We start from the raw sequence: 19,607 nt of genomic DNA, 5'->3' as shown, positions 1-19,607 counted from the left end.
GTGAGAAACGTCCTCTCGATTCCTTTGTATGTCTGGTGCATGTGAAGTAATTGACAATAAAGCTGACTTTGACTTTGATGTCGCAGGTATAAATGTATAAACCTGCCAATGGAGATGAATGTGGCTGTGAAGGAGGGCCCAGCCGCTGGAGGGCGCTGCTCGAGATTGTCCTTTCTTTCCATGGTGATGAATGCAGCGGGGCTAGAGGTCAGAGTTGAATGTTTGACAGAAAGCTGAACATGGATTCCATATTTCATGAGAAAGTAAGTTAAATCGTTTAAAGTAGCGTATCCAGCTGCAAGTAATTGGCGGTGTTTGTTCGGAAAGCCACGGAGCTCCTGGCGGCGAGGTGTTTACCGGCGCTATCTGAGCGCTGGTGTGAGATTTGTGGTGGTGTTTGACAGTATTGTTGTCCAGACAGCTAAAATGCTAATGCTGCCTGCTAGTCAGTGATTATGAAAAGTTTCTTTTCCGCTATGAGTAACAAAGCATAAAGCTCTGCAACAGCCGCAATCACGGTTTTTCTTATCACTATAGTTAACGAAATGGCTTACCATAGCTATGTGGTCTTATAAAGCACTATTAAGAGTAGTTGTCCGTGAAATAGCTGTATGTAGCTCTGTGGCTCTGTACTGGTGTTTGACTATTACCGTGGGGGTGATCAGATCAGTGAATTTGTTGAATTAGCTTATTCTATGTCCATAAAGCTTACTATGTTTTACTTTAATTTATCTATTTGTCATTTGCGCCGGTGTCTTAACAATAACTATTCCTTTATTTGTAGCAAGAGGGCTCTCTTTGCGCCCAGCACTGTCTCAACAACCTCCTCCAGGGTGAGTATTTCACTCCTGTGGATCTGTCCTCCATTGCTCATCAACTTGATGAAGAGGAGAGGATGAGGATGGCTGAAGGAGGGATGGCCAGTGAAGAGTATAGGACCTTCTTACAGGTGAGGAGACATGGAAGGAGAATCTTAGTGCAGCAGCATGTTTATACAGTGCATGCTATTACCAAATAGGGCTGCACGGTTAATCAAAGTATTATGGACATATCAATATAAGTGCAATATGAAAATCGCAAAAGCTGCAGGGTTTTTTTTTTTTCATAGGTGTAATGTGTCTATTATAAAGAAGTACTGTAGCTCTAAATCTTGTTCTCAACACATAACAAAACATGTTTGTTTGGTACAGACCTCAACAAATTGTTTTTTTTTTTCAGTGAAAGTTACATTTGTGATGCAAAACTAATTGTGAATCATATCCCAATATATGTCAAAATAATCATAATATGATGTTTAAATGACCTATTACCAAAAGGTTTATAACTTAATGTTCTGTGACTGTGTCTTTAGCAACCGTCTGGGAACATGGATGACAGCGGGTTCTTTTCAATACAAGTAAGTTTAGGAGATTTACTTGAATAACAGATTAGTGACAATTATAAGTCAGTAATAACAATTCCCTTTTCTGTCATCTAATTCCTGTAGGTAATTAGCAATGCTCTGCGAGTGTGGGGTTTGGAGCTAATCCTCTTCAACAGCCGGGAGTACCAGAGCCTGATGATTAATCCAATGTAAAGTTTCTTTGTCAAGACTTTAGATTGTAATTTCTGTATTCACATCACTACTTTACAGTTTTAGTTGAAGGTGACAGATATCCTTTCTGTCGGTTTCAGAAATGAGAAAGCCTTCATTTGCAACTACAAGGAGCACTGGTTTACTATACGCAAACTTGGACAACAGGTATGAGTCACTTGTCGTCATAAGACATAATTTTAATACAGCTTGAGTTACTAAAAACACTGTTTTGTTTTCATTGCAGTGGTTTAATCTGAATTCACTGCTGACTGGACCAGAGTTGATATCAGACACCTATCTAGCCCTTTTCTTAGCACAATTACAACAAGAAGGTATTGTAAAACTAACTTTTACTTATAGTTTGTTAAGGTATTGCAATGCAGAAAATATTCTAAAAGTTTAATCTGTGCAGGATATTCCATATTTGTGATCCGAGGAAATCTCCCTGAGTGTGAAGCAGAGCAGATCCTTGGGATCATGAGAGTGCAGCAGCAGCAGCGGCCAAGACTTATCGGAGAAGAGGAGGCTCAGACAAGTGCTGGGTATGTACTATATGTGCAGACATTACAATATGGACTCAGAAAGGTAGACAGAAAGGATCATCTTAGTTTATGTTTCAACTTGCTTTAAAATAAACATTTTGACTCACTCGTGGCAACTGATTAAACCTTGTACTGTGAGCAGCAGGTCAGCAGCTCTGGCCCAGACAGAGATGGCCTTTGGTGTGGAGGATGAGGTTGTGGATGAAGATGAAGAGCTGAAAAGAGCTCTGGCACTCAGCAGACAGGATATAGATGTGGAAGATGAAGAAGCTGATCTTCGCAGGGCCATACAGCTCAGCATGCAAGGTAAAGGAAGAGTCTGGGTTTTAAAATATATCCTTTTTTCGTCCAGATTAATTACAAATAAACTGTTGATTTCGTAAACTCACACTTAATTATGCTTTACCAATGGACCATATCCATCTTAAGAGTCTTTGTCTCAATACTGAATATTGGGCCCTTGTTTTTCATAATACTATAGGAGCAGTGATGAGCAACAAATCATCAGAGTCTGAAATGAGTAATGTGAAATCAGGGAGCCAGGTTGCAGGGAGTGCTGCAGGAGGACAAAGAGAAGGCCAGAATGAGACACTGACAGCCGAGGAACTGCGGAAGAGGAGACAAGCCTATTTTGATCGGTAGGTTTAACTGCGTGCCTGGTGAATACTGTACACGAGGTGGACGCAATATTGTAAACACTTACTAGCAGTCCAGTTAAATAGTCTTGCAATAAGCACTGCCTTTGTGAATTTTAGGATATACAATGTTATGTAGGAACTGTGTTTTTCATTAAAAATGGAGAGCTTAAATCAACACCTGTTAATATAAACATTATTTTTGAAGCCATAAGTTGTGCTTTTGTGTTCATATTTATAGCTGCTTGATGTATTCATGGTATTGCCCACATCCCCTTTCAGTTACTGGAAATGAATGCATGGCTTCTGATGCAGATTCTCTCTGTTTACTTCTTAGGCAGCAGCAACAAGCTCAGTCGAACATTCCTCAACAACCAGACACACAATTGACAGGTGGCTCAGGTAAGTAGATCTGATTTTGAATATAAATGTAGTTAATGAACTTTGTCAAACCTATCCAAGAAAGACATGAAATATACTATCCTAAGCCCTGTTCCCTCTCCTAGGATCGGTAAACACTGCCTCTATGGAGGACCAACAAGAAAAACCCAGCCAGTGAAGGTGTGAAGGGTTTGCCTATGCTGTTTACCAGCTGCCTGGTTTGGCAACCCCATACAGGGGTAGCTTTGCTCCTTCCTCTAACCTCTTGCACATGCGAACACAAGGCCAGTCAGAAGGCTGACACGTTTCCCCTGGTTAGTTCGCTGACAGGCTATAGAGAACGACAAGGAAAAGGCAGCAGTTAGTCTAATCTAACTCACAGAGGCACTGATGCTGGGGAAAGGGTGACCACAGAACTCATGATGCAGTTAATCCAAGTTTGCAATTGCCTTTTTACCATGGCGCCTTCTATTTCTATTGTATACTGTTTTTTATTCTCGTTTTTTTTCCTCTGGAAGAGATGGAGAGGAATCTTCAGCATACAAAGGGTGTGTTTACTTGAGTGGGTGAATACATACAGAGATGTCATAGGAGACCAATGTTAAGACCAGATTTGATAGACAATTGCCTCCTTCCTTTATAGTGGACTTGAGTTTGACATGAGATATTATTCCAACGCCCTCCCCACCAGAACACAATTGTAGTTTTGAAATAATTTCTTGTTGCAATGTACTGAAATATCTTTTAGCCAGCAGCACTAACACGTGTGTGGATCATTTATTCCTGACATCATCAATCATTTTACGTGTGAGCGTCTAAGAGTGAACTCCCAAGGTATTTAGACATCAACATTTTTTATGTTGTGGCTTTGTTTTTACCCTTAAGTGTATGAGTATGCATAATGATTAATGTAAGATTAGCCTGCAAACACTTAATTTAATGGTGTTTTGTCCATTTTGGATGGACAGTGAACAAAAGAATTCTATAGAGCTATTTGCTGAATCTAAGATACTTTTGATTGGTGCATATTTTTCATATTTTGTCCAGAATACGTCGATATGTAATGGGGAACAAAGAAGCAATCTGTAAACACCATGAGCAGCTGCAGCTGATAGAGAAATACATTTGTTAATTTTTCCAGCACAGTATGATCACTTAAAACCAAAAAGAGTCTGACACGTCCAACCAGCCGACCTTGTATATGACTTCATCCGTTGTGTCTCTTCATCAGTATTTGTCATGATCCGTATAGGGAATTTATTGTAAAGTTTTACTCTCATATGTCACAGCCCCTGAAATACTTATTATACTATATAATTGCACTGATTTGATGTGCTAATCCTGTAATCCAATACTTAAAGCAATGTTGTACACATTAGTTGTACAAAAGTACATTCATTTGCACTGAGATTGTCATGGGGTAAAAGCCATTGGCTGATTGATGACCTGCAGAAATAACAATAGTGAGAATGAAGGGCAACTGCCTCCAAAGAGAGAAAACATCAAAAATGTGTCACTGTGCATAGGCTTTGATGTGTTCATTGTTTTGGGTGTTTTTGCTTTTGATTCTGACCACAACTTGTGTAAAGTCTGTCTCATTTACCTCTACAATCTTCTGTTCAGTCCTAAAAACCAAAATCTGGTTACAACACACAATGTTAGTGAATTTACCACATTACAGCATTAAAACAGTGACATTTGTTTACAGTTATTATTTTTTCTGGAATCGATGACTGTTCAGCATGGGTATATCTTGATGCTTCCACAAAAGTGTTGGATTTCATGCAAAGTTTGACTTCATGTGCTGGATGACTTTCAGGAAGATTCCAGGATTTCGTTATTGTTTTCATTTCCTTTGGATCTGTTAGGCTTTTTTTTCTATTTAAAATGGACTTGTGAAAGAGTGTAAAATGTTGGTAGCTGGGTTTTTTATCATTACATTACTTTGACTCACTACATTCTGACAGTAAGTACTCATCATTTCTGTTATATTTCACGTTACCATAGCACATTCTTTCATTTAATGTATTAGTTCTTGTTCCAGGATTAAAGTGACATTCACTCCTCCTAAAGTTTCTCATGTCTCATTTTTTTGTAATTCAGTGTGCAGTTATTGATGGTTCCTGTGACATCACAAAAACCACCACATGAAAGAGGTCCAAATGTTTGAAAAACAGCTCTGATGCCTTTTGGAACAACACATGGTTAATATGTAACACTCAGAGCACACTTGCACTTTGTATCCCCAAATAATAGATGGAGCTTTCAGACTTAATCTTGCTCAAGCTGAATGGTACGTACGACATGTTAGTTAATCTTGTAGAAAATTTATTTCAGTCACAATTATGTATTGTATTTCAAAACTGAATTTATTCAAGGTATTGGTGGTAACTTATATGGAAAAAATCTAATCTGTCTTATTTCTTAGAGATGGGTTAGTTGTCCAGTTACTGTTCAGATGTACATTTTTAATAATCTTGACATCTGCCTTTTTCAGTTTGTGTGCCAAAACCTTCTCAGACTCAAAATATGGCGGTACACAAAATGAAGATGGGATTTATTGTCATTATAATCTACATGTGCTTCCTCACTCCGGTCCACCAAGCACACACTTCAAGTGCCACCATCTCAGATCTTTCCTTCAAAAATATGGACTTTGCCATGAATCTTTACAGAAAAATATCCAACTACCATGACAAGAACATCTTTTTCTCACCTCTGAGCATCTCTACCAGCTTTGCTGCTCTCTTAATGGCTTCTGATGGTGACACACACGAAGAAATGCTGAAGGGACTCAACCTGGAGCAGCTGGACCAGGCTGACCACCCACAACTTATCCCAGAACTCTTTCAACTCCTTAATGACAACATCACACAAAACGGATCACTGAAACTGGAACAGGGCATGGCTCTCTTTATACTCCAGCAGTTTGAGGTGGAGACAATGTTTGAGGACCAAATCAAGAAGTTTTTTGATGCTGACATCAAAAGAGTAGACTTTGCGGACACAAAAGGGAGTATCGGCTTCATCAATGAGTATATCAAGTGCAAGACCGAGGACAAAGTGACAAAGATGATTTCCACCCTGGATACAATGACCCGAGTCATGTTAATCAACACAATTTTCTTCCAGGGTGAGGTGAATCACTCATAGAACTGTGCTTTGACTCTCATTTGTGTTTTGACCTTTGACCTAAAGTGTCCACAATTAAACAGTATTATTTCTTCCACAGGAGCCTGGCAGATGCCTTTTAACTCAAATTTTACTCAAAATGCACCCTTCTTCATTGACAACTACAGTGTTGTGCAAGTGCCGATGATGTTTATAGAGGATAAGTTCTACATGATGGAAGATGTTCCTCTTGGTGCCAAAGTGTTGAAGCTGCCATACCAGGAAGGAGTGTCCATGCTTATCGTGCTACCCAACAAAGGCATGGACTACACTGTAATTGATGATGAGATTTCTGCTGAGAAGTTCCTCAGCTGGATCAAAAAGCTGCAAAAAACGTAAGGTTTTTATGTATAAAAATGTCATGTTTTACACAAGGCCCGTCTTTCTTTAGCTTTTCTCCTATTTTGTCATGTGTATTCTTCTGTATTTTAGCTATAATAGCAAAGATCTTTGTGACATCTGCTCTAGAAAGGTGCTGTAAAAAGCAACCCAGATAAGCAAATACATATTATCTAATTCCAACACATGACAAGTGAATCTAGTAAACATGGCCACTCACATCTTGTTTACAGCAAACTGGAAGTCAACATGCCCAAATTCAAGATGGAGCAGTCATATTCCCTCCACAGCCTTCTACCAGATATGGGCGTTGCCAGTGTCTTCAGTAATTCAGCCAATCTGACAAAGTTGAGTAAGGAAGAAGGCCTCAAAGTGTCAGAGGTTAGTTTTGAATTTCACCACGCTGTCACAATGTACTTGCATATTCCAACCTCTGCAGATGATGAATGTTGTACCTACTGTAATATCACAGATGCTGCACAAGGCTGTGATTGAGGTGGACGAGACCGGGACCACTGCAGCAGCCGCCACAACCATTGGCATTACTCCATATTCCTTACCCAAGACCTTCATTGTCAACAGACCATTTTTCTTCTTCATATACCACGAAGACACAAACTGTCTGTTGTTCGTGGGCAGGTTGATTGACCCTACCAAAGAGTAGCAGTCATTACTGTACTGTTTGAGTGCTTGCACACAACATTGTGTTTTTTCAGGCTTAAATTCACCTTAAAATGCTTGTGCTGGTCTGTTCTCTAGGCCTACCATTATGTTATCCCTATTAATAAAGAACTGACATTAGTGTGCCTTTCTTTTGGATTTAATCGATCAGTTTGATGACAGAAGCATACTGTTTGGTATATACATGTGCCACAGTAATTGAATCCCTATTCATATATAGTGAGTAAATTAATGCATCAGTGCCACTTCAGTTGTAGCTCATTACTTTTATTAATGGATTATAAAAAAAATGACTAATGCTTTATAGATAAGCCATAAAAAAGTTTAATTGTGAAAAATCTCTCTGGCTGGTGTGTTTATTCTCCTCTAATGGACTATTTGCCCTTTGATCTGTGATGGATTATTGTAAAAACCAATTACTTTATAATTGTATCTAGACAATTTACAAACTAGATGATGGCTTATTATTTATTAATAACTTATTAACATTTATATCTGTAGAAGAAGTCAGAAACTTGAACATACTTTTAACCAACCTGGCAACATTTTTTAATCATTAATAAAGCCATTACTTTCAACCTATAAATATTTAATTAGGGGAAGTATGACATACGTGTGTCAGCTCGAAGACTAAATTCGGTCAGATTAGAAATGTTATTTAAAAAATAATCGCTGAACGAATGACATAAATGATTTTAAGATATATTGATTGTGTTTCTAATAATACAGGATTTGACCCAAAAAACAGCAGCACGAATGACTTGTTAACTGCGAGTGAAGAATAAATAACATGACTAATATCCATGCAACGTTAGAAAACCTCCTTCCTGCAGGAAGAAATCACTGTCGCTGTCGCTGGACAAATAAAGTTTTTCAAACCACGTGATCAACACTGTCATGGCGGCGCCCTCGTGTCGTGCGTGGTTGTTGTCGTTCGTGATAATATTTTGACATTTGGAAAAACCGCAGTCAGTCAAGGTAGCGCCTTTTCCATTGCTTATAGTCATTGTGTAGTTGTGTATGGATTACAGAGCCAACCAGCGAGCATTTTCTCTATCAGTGTAAGTACTTCTGCACTTTAGCCGCAAGCTAACTTCACACCACCGCTTTTAACAACTCAGTTTGAGGGAGGTGTTTGGACATATTGAATTTTAGGAAAATGAAGACAAAGATCATGAAGCTGAAAAACAAGCGTCTGTCCTCCGGGCTGCAAAAGAAAGCCAAACGGAGCATCCATGTGAAAGGCAACTGGGCAGCTGTAGAGCTCGATCCCAGTCTCTTCTCCGAGGAGGGCATGGAGGGCCTGGTGTGTTTCGAAGAGCTGACTAGTTACCGTCTGGTGGACTCTGACAAGGCTGCAGCAAAAGAGCTGAAACGGGAGAAGACGACAAAGAAGAAGAAAGCGAAGAAGAGAAAAGCCACCGAGGGAGAGGAGGCTGGAGAGGAGGCTGGAGAGGAGGTAGACGTGGAGACCGAAGAGGGAGAGAAAACAGCTGAACCAGAGAAGAAAAGAGCCAAGAAGAAGAAAAATAAGAAACTGACAGCGAAGGAATCAGTCCAACCAGGTGACACTTCTGTAGAAGTGACAGCGAAGGCTGTAGCTGCAGGTGAGGAGGGAGGAGATGAAACAGCTAAAGAAGAAACATCCAAAGATACAGCCATTAGCTCAGAACCTGATGCCCAATCAAAACCCACAAAGAAGAGCAACAAAAAGAAGAAAAAGAAACAGAAGAAGCATATAAAAAAGGTCCCAGAAGAACAGCCGGACCTGGAGTCTCCGTCAGAACTTCAGGCTCTGGAAAAAGAAAAACCCACACAAGATAAAGTTACAAAGCAACCCAAAAAGCAGCAGAAGAATTGGACTAATGCAACACTTTCTGGCTCTATTGATAAAAACGCTGACGTGAGTGCATGGAAGGACCTGTTCGTTCCCTCTCCTGTGCTGAAGGCACTCAGCAGTCTTGGATTTGGTTCACCAACACCTATTCAAGCCCTGACTTTGCCTTCAGCTATCAGGGACCGGATGGATATCCTGGGGGCAGCTGAGACAGGTAAAGTAAAATACCTTTTGCTTTTTTTTTGTCCCACAACAATCTGTCTTCAAAATCCATAAGTAAAGCTAATGTGAGTCACTGTCATTACAGGAAGCGGGAAGACATTGGCTTTTGGCATTCCCATGATCCACACCATCCTGGAGTGGAGGAACGGTTCAGAAAAGCTTGTTGAGGACAGTACTGAACCAACCACACAGGTGCAGAGTTTGTATCTACCAGCTCTAGAGGAGTCCACAAAGTCAGGAGACGCAGCTGAATCCACAGTAGAAGAGGACGACATGGAGGCTGGGCAAGAAGAGGACGAATGCATCACAGAGCAGGATGAAGGTGACACAGACGAACATGACAGCGAAGATGAACAAGATGAAGATGATGTGAAGCTCAGATGTGTTCAAGTAATTGAAAATGCAGATTTTGATTTTGATCCGACCGCTGAATCTGAAGTCAAATCTGCCGGTGATCGGGGTCAGCCTCTGCTCGGACTGGTGCTCACTCCCACCAGGGAGCTGGCCGTTCAGGTCAAGCACCATATTGATGCTGTTGCAAAATTCACAGGTAAGTCATTACAGGTTTATGACACTATTTTTCTAAATAATGAAAGAGATTATCAACGTCATGATACTCAAGATGTCCCTGTTGTGCAGACATCAAAACAGCGATAGTGGTGGGTGGAATGGCACAACAGAAACAAAGAAGGATGCTAAAGCGAAGACCAGAGATCATTATTGCCACTCCAGGACGTTTGTGGGACTTGATCAAAGAGAGGCACCCACATCTGCTGAACTTGAGACAGCTGAGGTATGTCACAATCCACATTTCTTTCTTATAGCGTTATGATAAAATCAGTATTGTAATATGAAACTAATATTTTTAAGATATCAAGATATGGCAAATGTATGTAAAATCTATGATATAATTATCATATTTAGTACTATAATAAACTGCATTCCACTGTACTGCATACTACATATATGAGGCAAAGGTCATCACACATGTAGAACTCAGTATAATAGAATTTTATTTGTATATTTTGAACACAGAAAACATACTGTACATACAGCTGGGTGACAATTTAAAGGATACGCCAACCCAAAACTCCTACTCTTTCTTAGTATTTCTATTTTTTCCTTTAATTAGTCACCCGTCTATCAACAAAAAAGGGAAAAAAATTAATTCGGAGTGGAGGATCAGCCATCCTCAGACTATGGCAGAAATGTTGTCAGTACAATATGCTTTGAGTCAATAATTTGGACAACAGAATTGTGTAGAACACTGACATCATGTCATCACCATACAAAGTGTGAGTCAATAAACTGTAGTACTGGTTTATCATCCAATTGGACAAACAGTGTTATTGGTTTTGGTTCTTGAAGAGTAGACGGATGACCATAACTGCTTTTTGATGCAATCATTTTTTAACAAAAGGCCAGAGGCAGCAGCAACATGTTTATTGAAAGCCAAACAGATACCAGTGGTGATGACTGCTTTTATTGAATCTGACTTCCTTCTAGATTGAGTGCATGTTTTATTCTAATCTCTTTTTTTTTTTTTTTTTAAATGAAGGACGATGGCGGTCTAACAGGCCAAAGCTAAATCAACATTTGAAATATCAGAAGTGTGATGAATATTTCTGTGATACAGATCATTCAGAGGCTTGTTTGTAGGATTTCAGTGCTACCGTTTATTAACTACTGTTGTTCTACAGGTGCCTGGTCATTGATGAAGCAGATCGCATGGTAGAGAGAGGCCACTTTGCAGAGCTGGAGAGTCTGCTGGAGATGCTGAACACTGTGCACTTCAATCCCATGAGGCAAACATTTGTGTTCTCTGCCACACTGACCATGGCTCACAACCTGCCCACCCGCCTCCTGCAGAAGAAGAAGAAGAATCTGGACCAGAGGAACAGGCTGGAAATTCTCATGGACAAAGTAGGGATCAAGTCCAAACCCAAAATCGTTGACCTGACCAGGAAGGAGGCAACTGTCGAGACCCTGACTGAGACACGAATCCACTGTCAGAAGGAGGAGAAGGACTTCTACCTTTATTACTTCTTGCTCCAGTATCCTGGCCGTACCATGGTGTTTGCCAACAGTATAGACTGTATCAAGAGACTGAACTCCCTGCTGGTTATCTTGGACTATACTCCACTGCCTCTTCATGCCAACATGCACCAGAAACAACGCCTCAAAAACCTGGAAAGGTTTGCCGAGAGGGAGAGGTGAGTTTTGCCCACGCTTGCAGTAGCTGTCTGAAAGTATTTGCCTTAGGTTGGGACTTAATCTGTTAATTGCGTTCTATGATGAAATATAAAAACCTGTTAACTGCAAATAAGGGCTTAAGGGGTTTTTATCTGTTGTGCACGAGACAGCCCGGATTATGTTTCCCATAACTACTTCCATCATCAAGTTTAATCCTAATGCATATTTACAGAATATGTTCTATAATTTAGTTTACAGCCACAGTAGTTTCACATATTAAAAGAAGTCCTGCCAAAAGTGCAGAAGGGATTCACTCCTCGAAATGGAGGTTGGTAAAACAACTCGAGTGCACTTTGCCTGTACGTGTGCTTACGTTGCCGCTATTTTGATAAAAAGAAAATTCACATTGGAGCTTACACAGTGGAAGTTTAACACATTGAGATGTACTGATTGTAATAAGCAGTAGTCCTGTGCTCAGTGTCATAGAAAGTGATGTCACAGCTCTATTCTTAAGTAGTTACTTTAAAAAAAAATTATGTTTAGTAGCACCTTCCTTGGCATGTGACCTCTGCTACATTTTTTCTGAATTTCCTTCACAGTTGTGTTCTGCTGACTACTGATGTAGCAGCAAGAGGACTGGATATCCCCAATGTTGAGCATGTTATTCACTACCAGGTAAGCTTAGCCATAGCATTTATTATTTTGACAGCCAGTTACTTTATATTCAAACATAATGAGTATTGTCTTTATATAAACAAGGGTGCTACTAATTGAGTGTAACACCAACCAGGTTCCCAGGACATCTGAGACTTACGTCCACCGGAGTGGCAGAACAGCAAGAGCCACCAAAGAGGGTCTCAGTTTGTTGCTAATAGGCCCGGACGACGTGATGAACTTCAAAAAGATTTACAAGACTCTTGGGAAGGACGAAGAGCTCCCCATGTTCCCCATAGAGACCAAATGCATGGAAGCAATCAAGGTGAGATCCAGCATTAGGTCCTGTATTTATGTGACATTAATAAGTTTAAGTTTGATTGTTTATTGTTGAGTGTGTTCCTCCACAGGAGCGGGTAAACTTGGCCAGACAGATAGAGAAAATTGAGTTCCACAACTGCAGAGAGAAGCACCACAACTCCTGGTTCAAACAAGCAGCAGAGGCCCTGGATGTAGACCTGGATGATGATCTTTTAATCGGTAACACAAATTCTCTTACATCTTGAGTTTATTTAAAAATGTTTAAATACAGACAACTGAATATACCATATGTCCACAGGGGGAGCGAAGGACGAGGAAGACGACAGAGAGCAGCAGAAGATGGTGAAGGGGATGAAAAAGCATTTGAAGCATTTGATCTCCCAGCCTGTATTCAAGAATGCGATAAAGACCAAATACCCCACTCAGATGGGAAAGCTCTCCCTGGCTCACATGCCTCTAGCAGGGATGGAGAGTGCCCTTACCAGGGTTTCAATAGAGGAGAAGAAAGAAAAGTTAAAGAAAGAAAAGTTAAAGAAAGGTGTTTCACCACAGAAGAAAACAAAGAAGCAGAAGAAAGAACAGCAGCAGTGACATGTTTATGGCAATGTGTGTTTAAAAGTACATCTTTGAAAAGATTTATGTAGTTTTTTTTACATACATTGATTTCCATTCAGTTAAATACGTATTGCACAATGTGCAAAACATGTATTACCAGATGTTTCTTAATCGCTGTACACTGCAAGATTTTATAAAAATCTCTTTTCATAACTCTGAAAGCCCAGTTGGGATTTTATTCAACCAAAGTCTGTATCCCTGAGTTGAGCGGAGTCCTCCTGGATCACTGGTCAGTGTTGAGGTCGTGGGTAGAGAATGTTATAATGTGACGTTTGGTAGAGGAGGTGCAGGGAGGGTTCAGCACCCTCGGGAATGACGTGGTGAGCCAACTGCTGTTCATCGCCCTCCATAGAGACGATGTGGATGCAGATATCCAGGGCCTGTGACAGAGCTAAGATGTCCACATGATCGCACTCCATTGCCATGGTCTCCACATCCTGAATGAAGACAATGAAGACATTACCAAACCTGAGAGTGGACGGTCCTGATTTACGGACACAAAAAGATGGTCTTGTATTTTTTCACTAGATGGCAGCAACACTGTTACTAACTTGATGACAGTAGACTTGCAGATTGGGCGCCTCCACAAAGTTGCAGAAGAAGTCCGCATGGTTTTGCAAGTGTGCAGAAGTAAGCAGCCTGAGATACTGCACCACACTGTCAGAGGTCCCCTGCTCATTGAAGAGCTGGAGCAGCCGGTCTTTCTGCTCATCAGCCTGGCACTGCTCCACAACATTTACGACCTTCAAGAGAACACAAACAATTATTTTTACTGCACCTTTTTTAATAAGCAGCTAGATCCAGTAGCAGAATAATCTCAACAAGAGCATAGGTCATAGTAGAAATAATGTAAGGATTCAGTTCAAGGGTTTGGCGTGCTAGATCAGTGGGTCCTATTTCAGTTGGCTTCCTTCAAGGTGTAATTAGTCAACACATTTTTATTCTTTTCCCATATATAGAATAGATTGGTGCTTTAAACAGTAGTTAAAAGTGTGAACTAACTGGAAATCTAAAGAAATGGTAGATTCAAGGACAATGTCATATATTGGAAAAGTTTAACTTTATGCATTAAATAGGAATATGTTAATCACATTATCTTTGTGGCGGACAATCAGATGAACTACTCAAAGGCCCAAACTGGAATTTTGAAGATATCTTACAAATAGGTCCCAGGCCACTTTGACATATTCTCCCATAATGTGACTTTGTTTTATCACTGTAGCCAGTCATTCCTGGTTGGTTCCTTCCCAACAATAAATCTCCCTTATTGTCGTTTACATCTGAACATATATTTTATTGATAAGAATGTTACTTACCAGGCTTATTGAAATTGGTGTTTTGCTGACCTTATGCTACCTGTTAAGTTAAAACAAATGGTGTGACTGTAAAAGGAAATGCATTATTTACTGTGTTCAGGTGGCGCTTGAAGGAGCTCTCATCAAATCCCGCAGAAGAAAAGTCTTTGCAGGTTTGAATAATTCGCTCCTTAAATCTGAAAGTGAAATCAATGAGACAACGCCACCTTAAATTGAAGTGATTTGAGTGTGGACGAAAGGCAGCAATGATAATAACTGACCTCTGCAAAGCCCTGGCATTATGTAGGACTGACTCCAAGTGTGCGTAGCAGAGGGCTCTGTAGAAGCAGTTCCCATCCCCGCGTACTTGTCTCACCCAGGAAAACTGGCTGCTTAAATCCTAACAAAGAGACAATAGGTGTGATTAAAATGCGTTAAGAGTGGCGACGACCTTCAGCACACCACCCCACCCCGACTAAAAAGCCTACTTTATATTTGGCACCAGGCGTTTGCTCAGGAAACAGCGAAGAAATGTCCTCTCTGCATGAGACCAGGCTGGCAGCCTCCATCTGTCGAGAAACAAACAGCGTTACTATCCGCGAGACCAAACCGCAGCTTCACGGGGCCGCGCACGCGACATACCTTCGCATTTCAACATGGAAACTGTAAGAAAAACGTAATTACAGTTTGTCAAGACTCCGTCCGTCCAAACTGCGTGTCACGACATTGTTGCAATTTTCTTTGCATTTTCTAAAAAACCGGATGTTTGCAGGTACCACGTGCTCGTGTTAAAGGGACAGTACAGGGTTGTTCGGTGCTGGAGTCGAGCCTGCGTGTTAGCTCAAAACATGGCAACCCATAAAGGCAATAAAGCCCCCCAAAAAAATAATACTAAAACATGGCAACCCACCATTAGCCTCTTATGGGTTAACTACCTTTCTCCATGTTTCCATTACTGTAAGTTAAGGTAGACAGGTATGAGAGTTATTATATTTAACCTCACACATTCAAAATCTCCCAAAAAGTATTATCAGCAAATTGTAGTTGAGTTTGAGAAGTATATAATACCCTAATTTTAATGTGTCTGGCAGAGGTGGAGCTAATTTGAACTGCTTTATTTAAAATGATGCATCATATTTATGTGTTATAATAATGTAACAAGTAACTAGCTAACACATTATTGTAGTGGATATTTCCCTCTGAAATGTAATGGAGTATTAGTATATAACATTAGTAGAACATAGATAAAACTTACTATGGAAAGGAGTCTTTCAAAGTGAAGTACAGTACTTGAGTAAATGTATTTAGTTACTCTCCACCACTGGTCATCAATAAGTTGTTATCTGGTGGTCTGAAGCCCTGAAATTAGAGGGATGGCTCTTTCTCTCTTAATTGAGGTGAGGCTAAAAAAGACAAAGTAAACTACTATCCTATAGGACACTCACACCAACCAAAAGAGTTGTCTCTCAGTCTCACAACCCAGATTATTACTTAATCCCGAGGAACGTAAACTACAAAATAAACCCCTTAAACGTATGGCTAAACATGTTTCACTGCTTTCACCACATTGCACAGATGAGTAGCATTGCAACATAGGGTAGGATTTACTACAGCAAAGTCAGATGCTCTCTGCCACATTATATTTACTATATTTGATCAATAAAATGCAGAATATCACAAATACATCTAAAATACTTATTTGTATATTGCAAATATTTTGTTGGTATCATCTAAATTAGAAAATAATCACATACCATTGCACCAGTCGTGTTGATGGGTATTACTTCCTGTCTGTCGGCATCATTTGACTGTGATCATTTTATTTTAAAATGCAACAATGATTACATTCCAGAGATACACATTTGCAAAGTTCTGATGCTCAAATTCACTTTGCACATTATATTACTTACAAAATCTATATAAATGTTTAAGTGCAAAATTTGGTGCATAGCATTTTGCATTAAGAGTTATGAACACTGAAACTGTTTATCAAAGATTTAAGTCTAAACAACTCTTAATCTTAACAAAATATCTTAACACAAAGTTAATTTACTAGCTTTTCCAGAGTTAAAACTACTGTCTCCAAGGTAAAAAATTAACATTCACGCTCACACGCACGTAATAAGTTGTAAAACTTCTACATCACATCGTCGTCCCGCTCTTCCTACTGACTTTACTTGAACTTTTGATTTGTGTTTTACTGCCAATGCTTTTCATCGATCCCCTCTCTCTTCTGTCTGTCAGAACTGTTCTACTAGTCATTGCAGACCCCGACTCCATCAGTCTCCTCGCTCTCTTCTCCGTGTCTGCCTTGTCCAGAATGTACTCCTGAAATAAAACTTGTGGTTAGTTAAAAGTTAGGTCAAGTAATTTTAATCATTAGTGGGAATACTAATAATAACTATAAAGATATTACCTTTACCATGTCCATCATTGTCAGGATGTCCATGTTTTCCAGAGGTCCATATGCTGCTAGATAACACTGCTCTGCGAGGTTGTTGATGGCCATAAGCAAGATTCCTACCTCTTCAACCTGAGAGATAATGGCACATATTTCTGTCCAGAACTCCTATATGTAATTTGATAAAGGGTCCTTTCCGAGTCATATTGGAACTTGAAAGCATACCTTCTCTCTGGACAGGCCTTGTTGCATCAGCAGGTTGACCTCTGCCTGCTTGTTCTTCTCTTTCAGGGTTTCCAACTCACTCTGGAGTTCAGACAGATCCTTATTGGCCATCTGCAACACACATAAATAGACTCTAATAGGTTGTTCATTCAAGCGCTGTCACACATCTACATAATATCGGTGCATGTCTGACCAGTTTCTTTATGCTGTGCTGCTGTTTCATGGTCTGCAGTTGTCGCTGGCCCTGCTCCACCTCCTCCTCCAGACGCTCCAAGCGCTGCAGCAGATCCTGGTGGGTGATGGACAGGGTCTCATGGCGTCGAATGATGGGCATAACCAAAGAGTCGGACCCGTTATCAAGGTCAGCTGAAAGATATTGTGCAGTTTAAAGCCTAAGTGTGTAATTAACCCATTAGGATAAACAGAACATGTAAAAGGTTGGTTTTGAGCTTACTGGTGGGGAGATAATCTAGTGTTTTCATCAAATAGTCCTCATAGATTTTGTATTTTGCCATTCTCTCCTTTAAAACTTGCTGCCTGTGAATTGAAATGTGGAAAAACTTAAACATAAAAGGTGACTAAAGGAGTGATATCCTCGCTCTAAGGCTTAAAGTTCTCACCTGGCTCTAAGTTGTTTCAGCTGTTCTGTCAGATCTTCTATCTCTCTCTGCTTCAAAACGTTCTGCTCCCGCGCTGCCTCATACTTCTTCAGCGCCCGACGTCGCTTCACTTCATTTTCAGCCACAAACTTCTCAAATTTTATCGCTCTTTCTTTAGTCTGGGTAAAGGGAACAGAGTCTTAGTATTAGGACAGCGTCATTTGACAGTGATAGACACCTACTCCTTAATCATTATTGTATTTCAAGTAGTTTTGGGAGGTTTTAATTCACCTGCTGTTGTTTTATCTCCAGTTCAGACCTCCTCTGAGCTAGTGCCTCCACACAGCTCTTAAACTCTTGCCGTTTGAGTGCGAGTTGCTTGTTCACCTCGTCCAACTCAGCCTGTTTCTTCAGAACCAGGGTCTTTTGCAAAGTGTTCACTCCTGTCTCGAGGACTCTGCTAGAAGTCTGAACATATAGGAATACTACTAGCTGAATAAACATTAAAAGTCTTTCCAGGTACTGAATGATCCCTAAAAAGTGAGTCCTACAGGCAACAAAATATACTTTTCTGTATTATTATTTTAATATTATCATATTTCCCAAATGCACAAATGACAATAAATAACTTTATACTTATTTTTATCACGTCTTACTTATTCTGTCTTACCTCTGTTACAACAGGTATGTGGTTGACATCTTCCTCCTTTCTATGCCTAAGGACAAAAAATAAATATTTACAAAAAAGGGTTTATAAATAAAAACGCTGTCCACTGTAGTAAAAGCGCAGGCCTACCTGGTGTCTTCCGACTGTGTGACAAAAATGTTTCTTATTCTGTTTTGCACCGTCAGTTTTAGACGGGGGTCGCTGCTGTCTAAGACAGGAAGGGAGGAAGTCATCATGTTTTTTCTGTGAATATATCGTCCAGGAGTCCTGGTGAGTGAACAAGCCCTGCAGTTATTCCACTTTCGGACGGTCACAAGGACGACCGAGGGTCTTTTCCGGATGTTTTTCTTGGATTTGTGTAGCAGTTTCCCGGGAAACGCAGGCGAGACAACAGGGAACGTGCCGGGATCGTTTCTCCGTTGTCATGGGAACTGCCAGGGAGGCGGTTCTGTTTTATGGACTGAGTGAGAGGCACAGAAAGGAGATGGTCAGTGGTCCAAAGCGAGGAGAAAATGAAAGAGCGCTCACTCCGTGCATTAATGCGCGCCAAGTTTTACCGAGGAACAAACTATGGATTGCTGACTCTGAAGTCCAGGAAGGGTTCGGGATGGCATCAACGCCTTTAAGAGATCACGTGATTGAGGCTGCTCCCCTGCAGACCAGTAATATATGTGCAGTGGTGGCAGAAATACTCAAAATCACCAAATTCTGATGATTTTCACTGGACAGGAAGGGTATGGACAATCTGAAACTGGTCCACATGTCAATATTTATATTAAATGAAAAATAAAAACATACAACAATAAAATTGCTCTTTCCATTAAAGGTCCTGTTCAGACATGTTTTTAGATATGTAGCTAAAATACTCATCTGATATAAAAAATTCCATAAACTTATTCAAATATTTTTAATTTTCTCAACACAAAGTTGAAACTGGTGGATGTAAGATGTTTCCTACTTGACTGAAAAGTTCATTCTCAGTGTATGTGCACTGGAGGTTTCCACACTTGTGTAAGTTGCATATTGAACCATAATGGTTTCAAAACTAGTGATGTCATAAAACCGCATACACGTCTTAAACCCAGATTAGACGTAAGCATAGTCCAAGTGAAGTAACAATAACCAAACCACATTTTTTATTGGGGGTAGACTCACTAAAATATTAGGTTTTATATACTTATTTGACATGTCTTAACAGTTAAATCAGTATCAGTATCAGATGGTTGTATACACATAAGTTTTGCTAATAGACC

General features: G+C 40.1%; 5 protein-coding genes across 6 annotated transcripts; 3 read left to right on the top strand and 2 right to left on the bottom strand.

The window, feature by feature from the left end:
• Window positions 1-183: 183 nt before the first annotated feature.
• atxn3 (ataxin 3) lies at window positions 184-5,200 on the top strand. Its single transcript, XM_035673746.1, has 11 exons — window positions 184-263; window positions 785-949; window positions 1,352-1,396; window positions 1,487-1,572; window positions 1,675-1,741; window positions 1,821-1,908; window positions 1,989-2,118; window positions 2,261-2,424; window positions 2,600-2,756; window positions 3,091-3,155; window positions 3,260-5,200. Exons 1-11 carry the CDS (start codon window positions 219-221, stop codon window positions 3,310-3,312), a joined length of 1,065 nt encoding a protein of 354 aa, XP_035529639.1. The 5' UTR covers window positions 184-218; the 3' UTR covers window positions 3,313-5,200.
• Window positions 5,201-5,378: 178 nt separating this feature from the next.
• Window positions 5,379-7,632, top strand: si:ch1073-416d2.3 (protein Z-dependent protease inhibitor). Its single transcript, XM_035673745.1, has 5 exons — window positions 5,379-5,427; window positions 5,632-6,267; window positions 6,367-6,640; window positions 6,878-7,025; window positions 7,117-7,632. The coding sequence occupies exons 1-5, from the start codon at window positions 5,391-5,393 to the stop codon at window positions 7,306-7,308; spliced, it is 1,287 nt and encodes a 428-aa protein (XP_035529638.1). The 5' UTR covers window positions 5,379-5,390; the 3' UTR covers window positions 7,309-7,632.
• A 578-nt stretch (window positions 7,633-8,210) lies between these two features.
• ddx24 (DEAD (Asp-Glu-Ala-Asp) box helicase 24) lies at window positions 8,211-13,328 on the top strand. Its single transcript, XM_035673742.1, has 8 exons — window positions 8,211-9,376; window positions 9,470-9,934; window positions 10,024-10,177; window positions 11,085-11,597; window positions 12,177-12,252; window positions 12,368-12,556; window positions 12,642-12,771; window positions 12,851-13,328. Exons 1-8 carry the CDS (start codon window positions 8,485-8,487, stop codon window positions 13,141-13,143), a joined length of 2,712 nt encoding a protein of 903 aa, XP_035529635.1. The 5' UTR covers window positions 8,211-8,484; the 3' UTR covers window positions 13,144-13,328.
• A 37-nt stretch (window positions 13,329-13,365) lies between these two features.
• LOC118336969 (ubiquitin thioesterase OTUB2-like) lies at window positions 13,366-15,262 on the bottom strand. Of its 2 annotated transcripts, none has more exons than XM_035673743.1 (6): window positions 15,147-15,262; window positions 14,951-15,031; window positions 14,744-14,862; window positions 14,575-14,659; window positions 13,719-13,910; window positions 13,366-13,604 (listed from the first exon to the last, which is right to left on the bottom strand). In XM_035673743.1, the coding sequence occupies exons 2-6, from the start codon at window positions 15,029-15,031 to the stop codon at window positions 13,398-13,400; spliced, it is 684 nt and encodes a 227-aa protein (XP_035529636.1). In that variant the 5' UTR covers window positions 15,147-15,262; the 3' UTR covers window positions 13,366-13,397. The 2 variants fall into 2 exon arrangements, with proteins under 2 accessions (XP_035529636.1, XP_035529637.1); XM_035673744.1 differs by having other exon boundaries at window positions 15,105-15,227.
• An 843-nt stretch (window positions 15,263-16,105) lies between these two features.
• si:ch1073-416d2.4 (coiled-coil domain-containing protein 42 homolog) lies at window positions 16,106-18,973 on the bottom strand. Its single transcript, XM_035674276.1, has 9 exons — window positions 18,484-18,973; window positions 18,358-18,403; window positions 17,979-18,155; window positions 17,709-17,866; window positions 17,543-17,625; window positions 17,282-17,454; window positions 17,089-17,199; window positions 16,879-16,995; window positions 16,106-16,790 (listed from the first exon to the last, which is right to left on the bottom strand). Exons 1-9 carry the CDS (start codon window positions 18,588-18,590, stop codon window positions 16,605-16,607), a joined length of 1,158 nt encoding a protein of 385 aa, XP_035530169.1. The 5' UTR covers window positions 18,591-18,973; the 3' UTR covers window positions 16,106-16,604.
• Window positions 18,974-19,607: the final 634 nt, after the last annotated feature.

Source organism: Morone saxatilis, unplaced genomic scaffold (genome assembly GCF_004916995.1).
Source record: "Morone saxatilis isolate NCDOM2014 unplaced genomic scaffold, NCSU_SB_2.0 Contig3, whole genome shotgun sequence".
Classification (NCBI taxonomy): Eukaryota; Metazoa; Chordata; class Actinopteri; family Moronidae; genus Morone; species Morone saxatilis.
The sequence above is the reverse complement of the archived record's forward strand: the minus strand, read 5'-3'. Positions and strand labels throughout refer to the sequence as shown.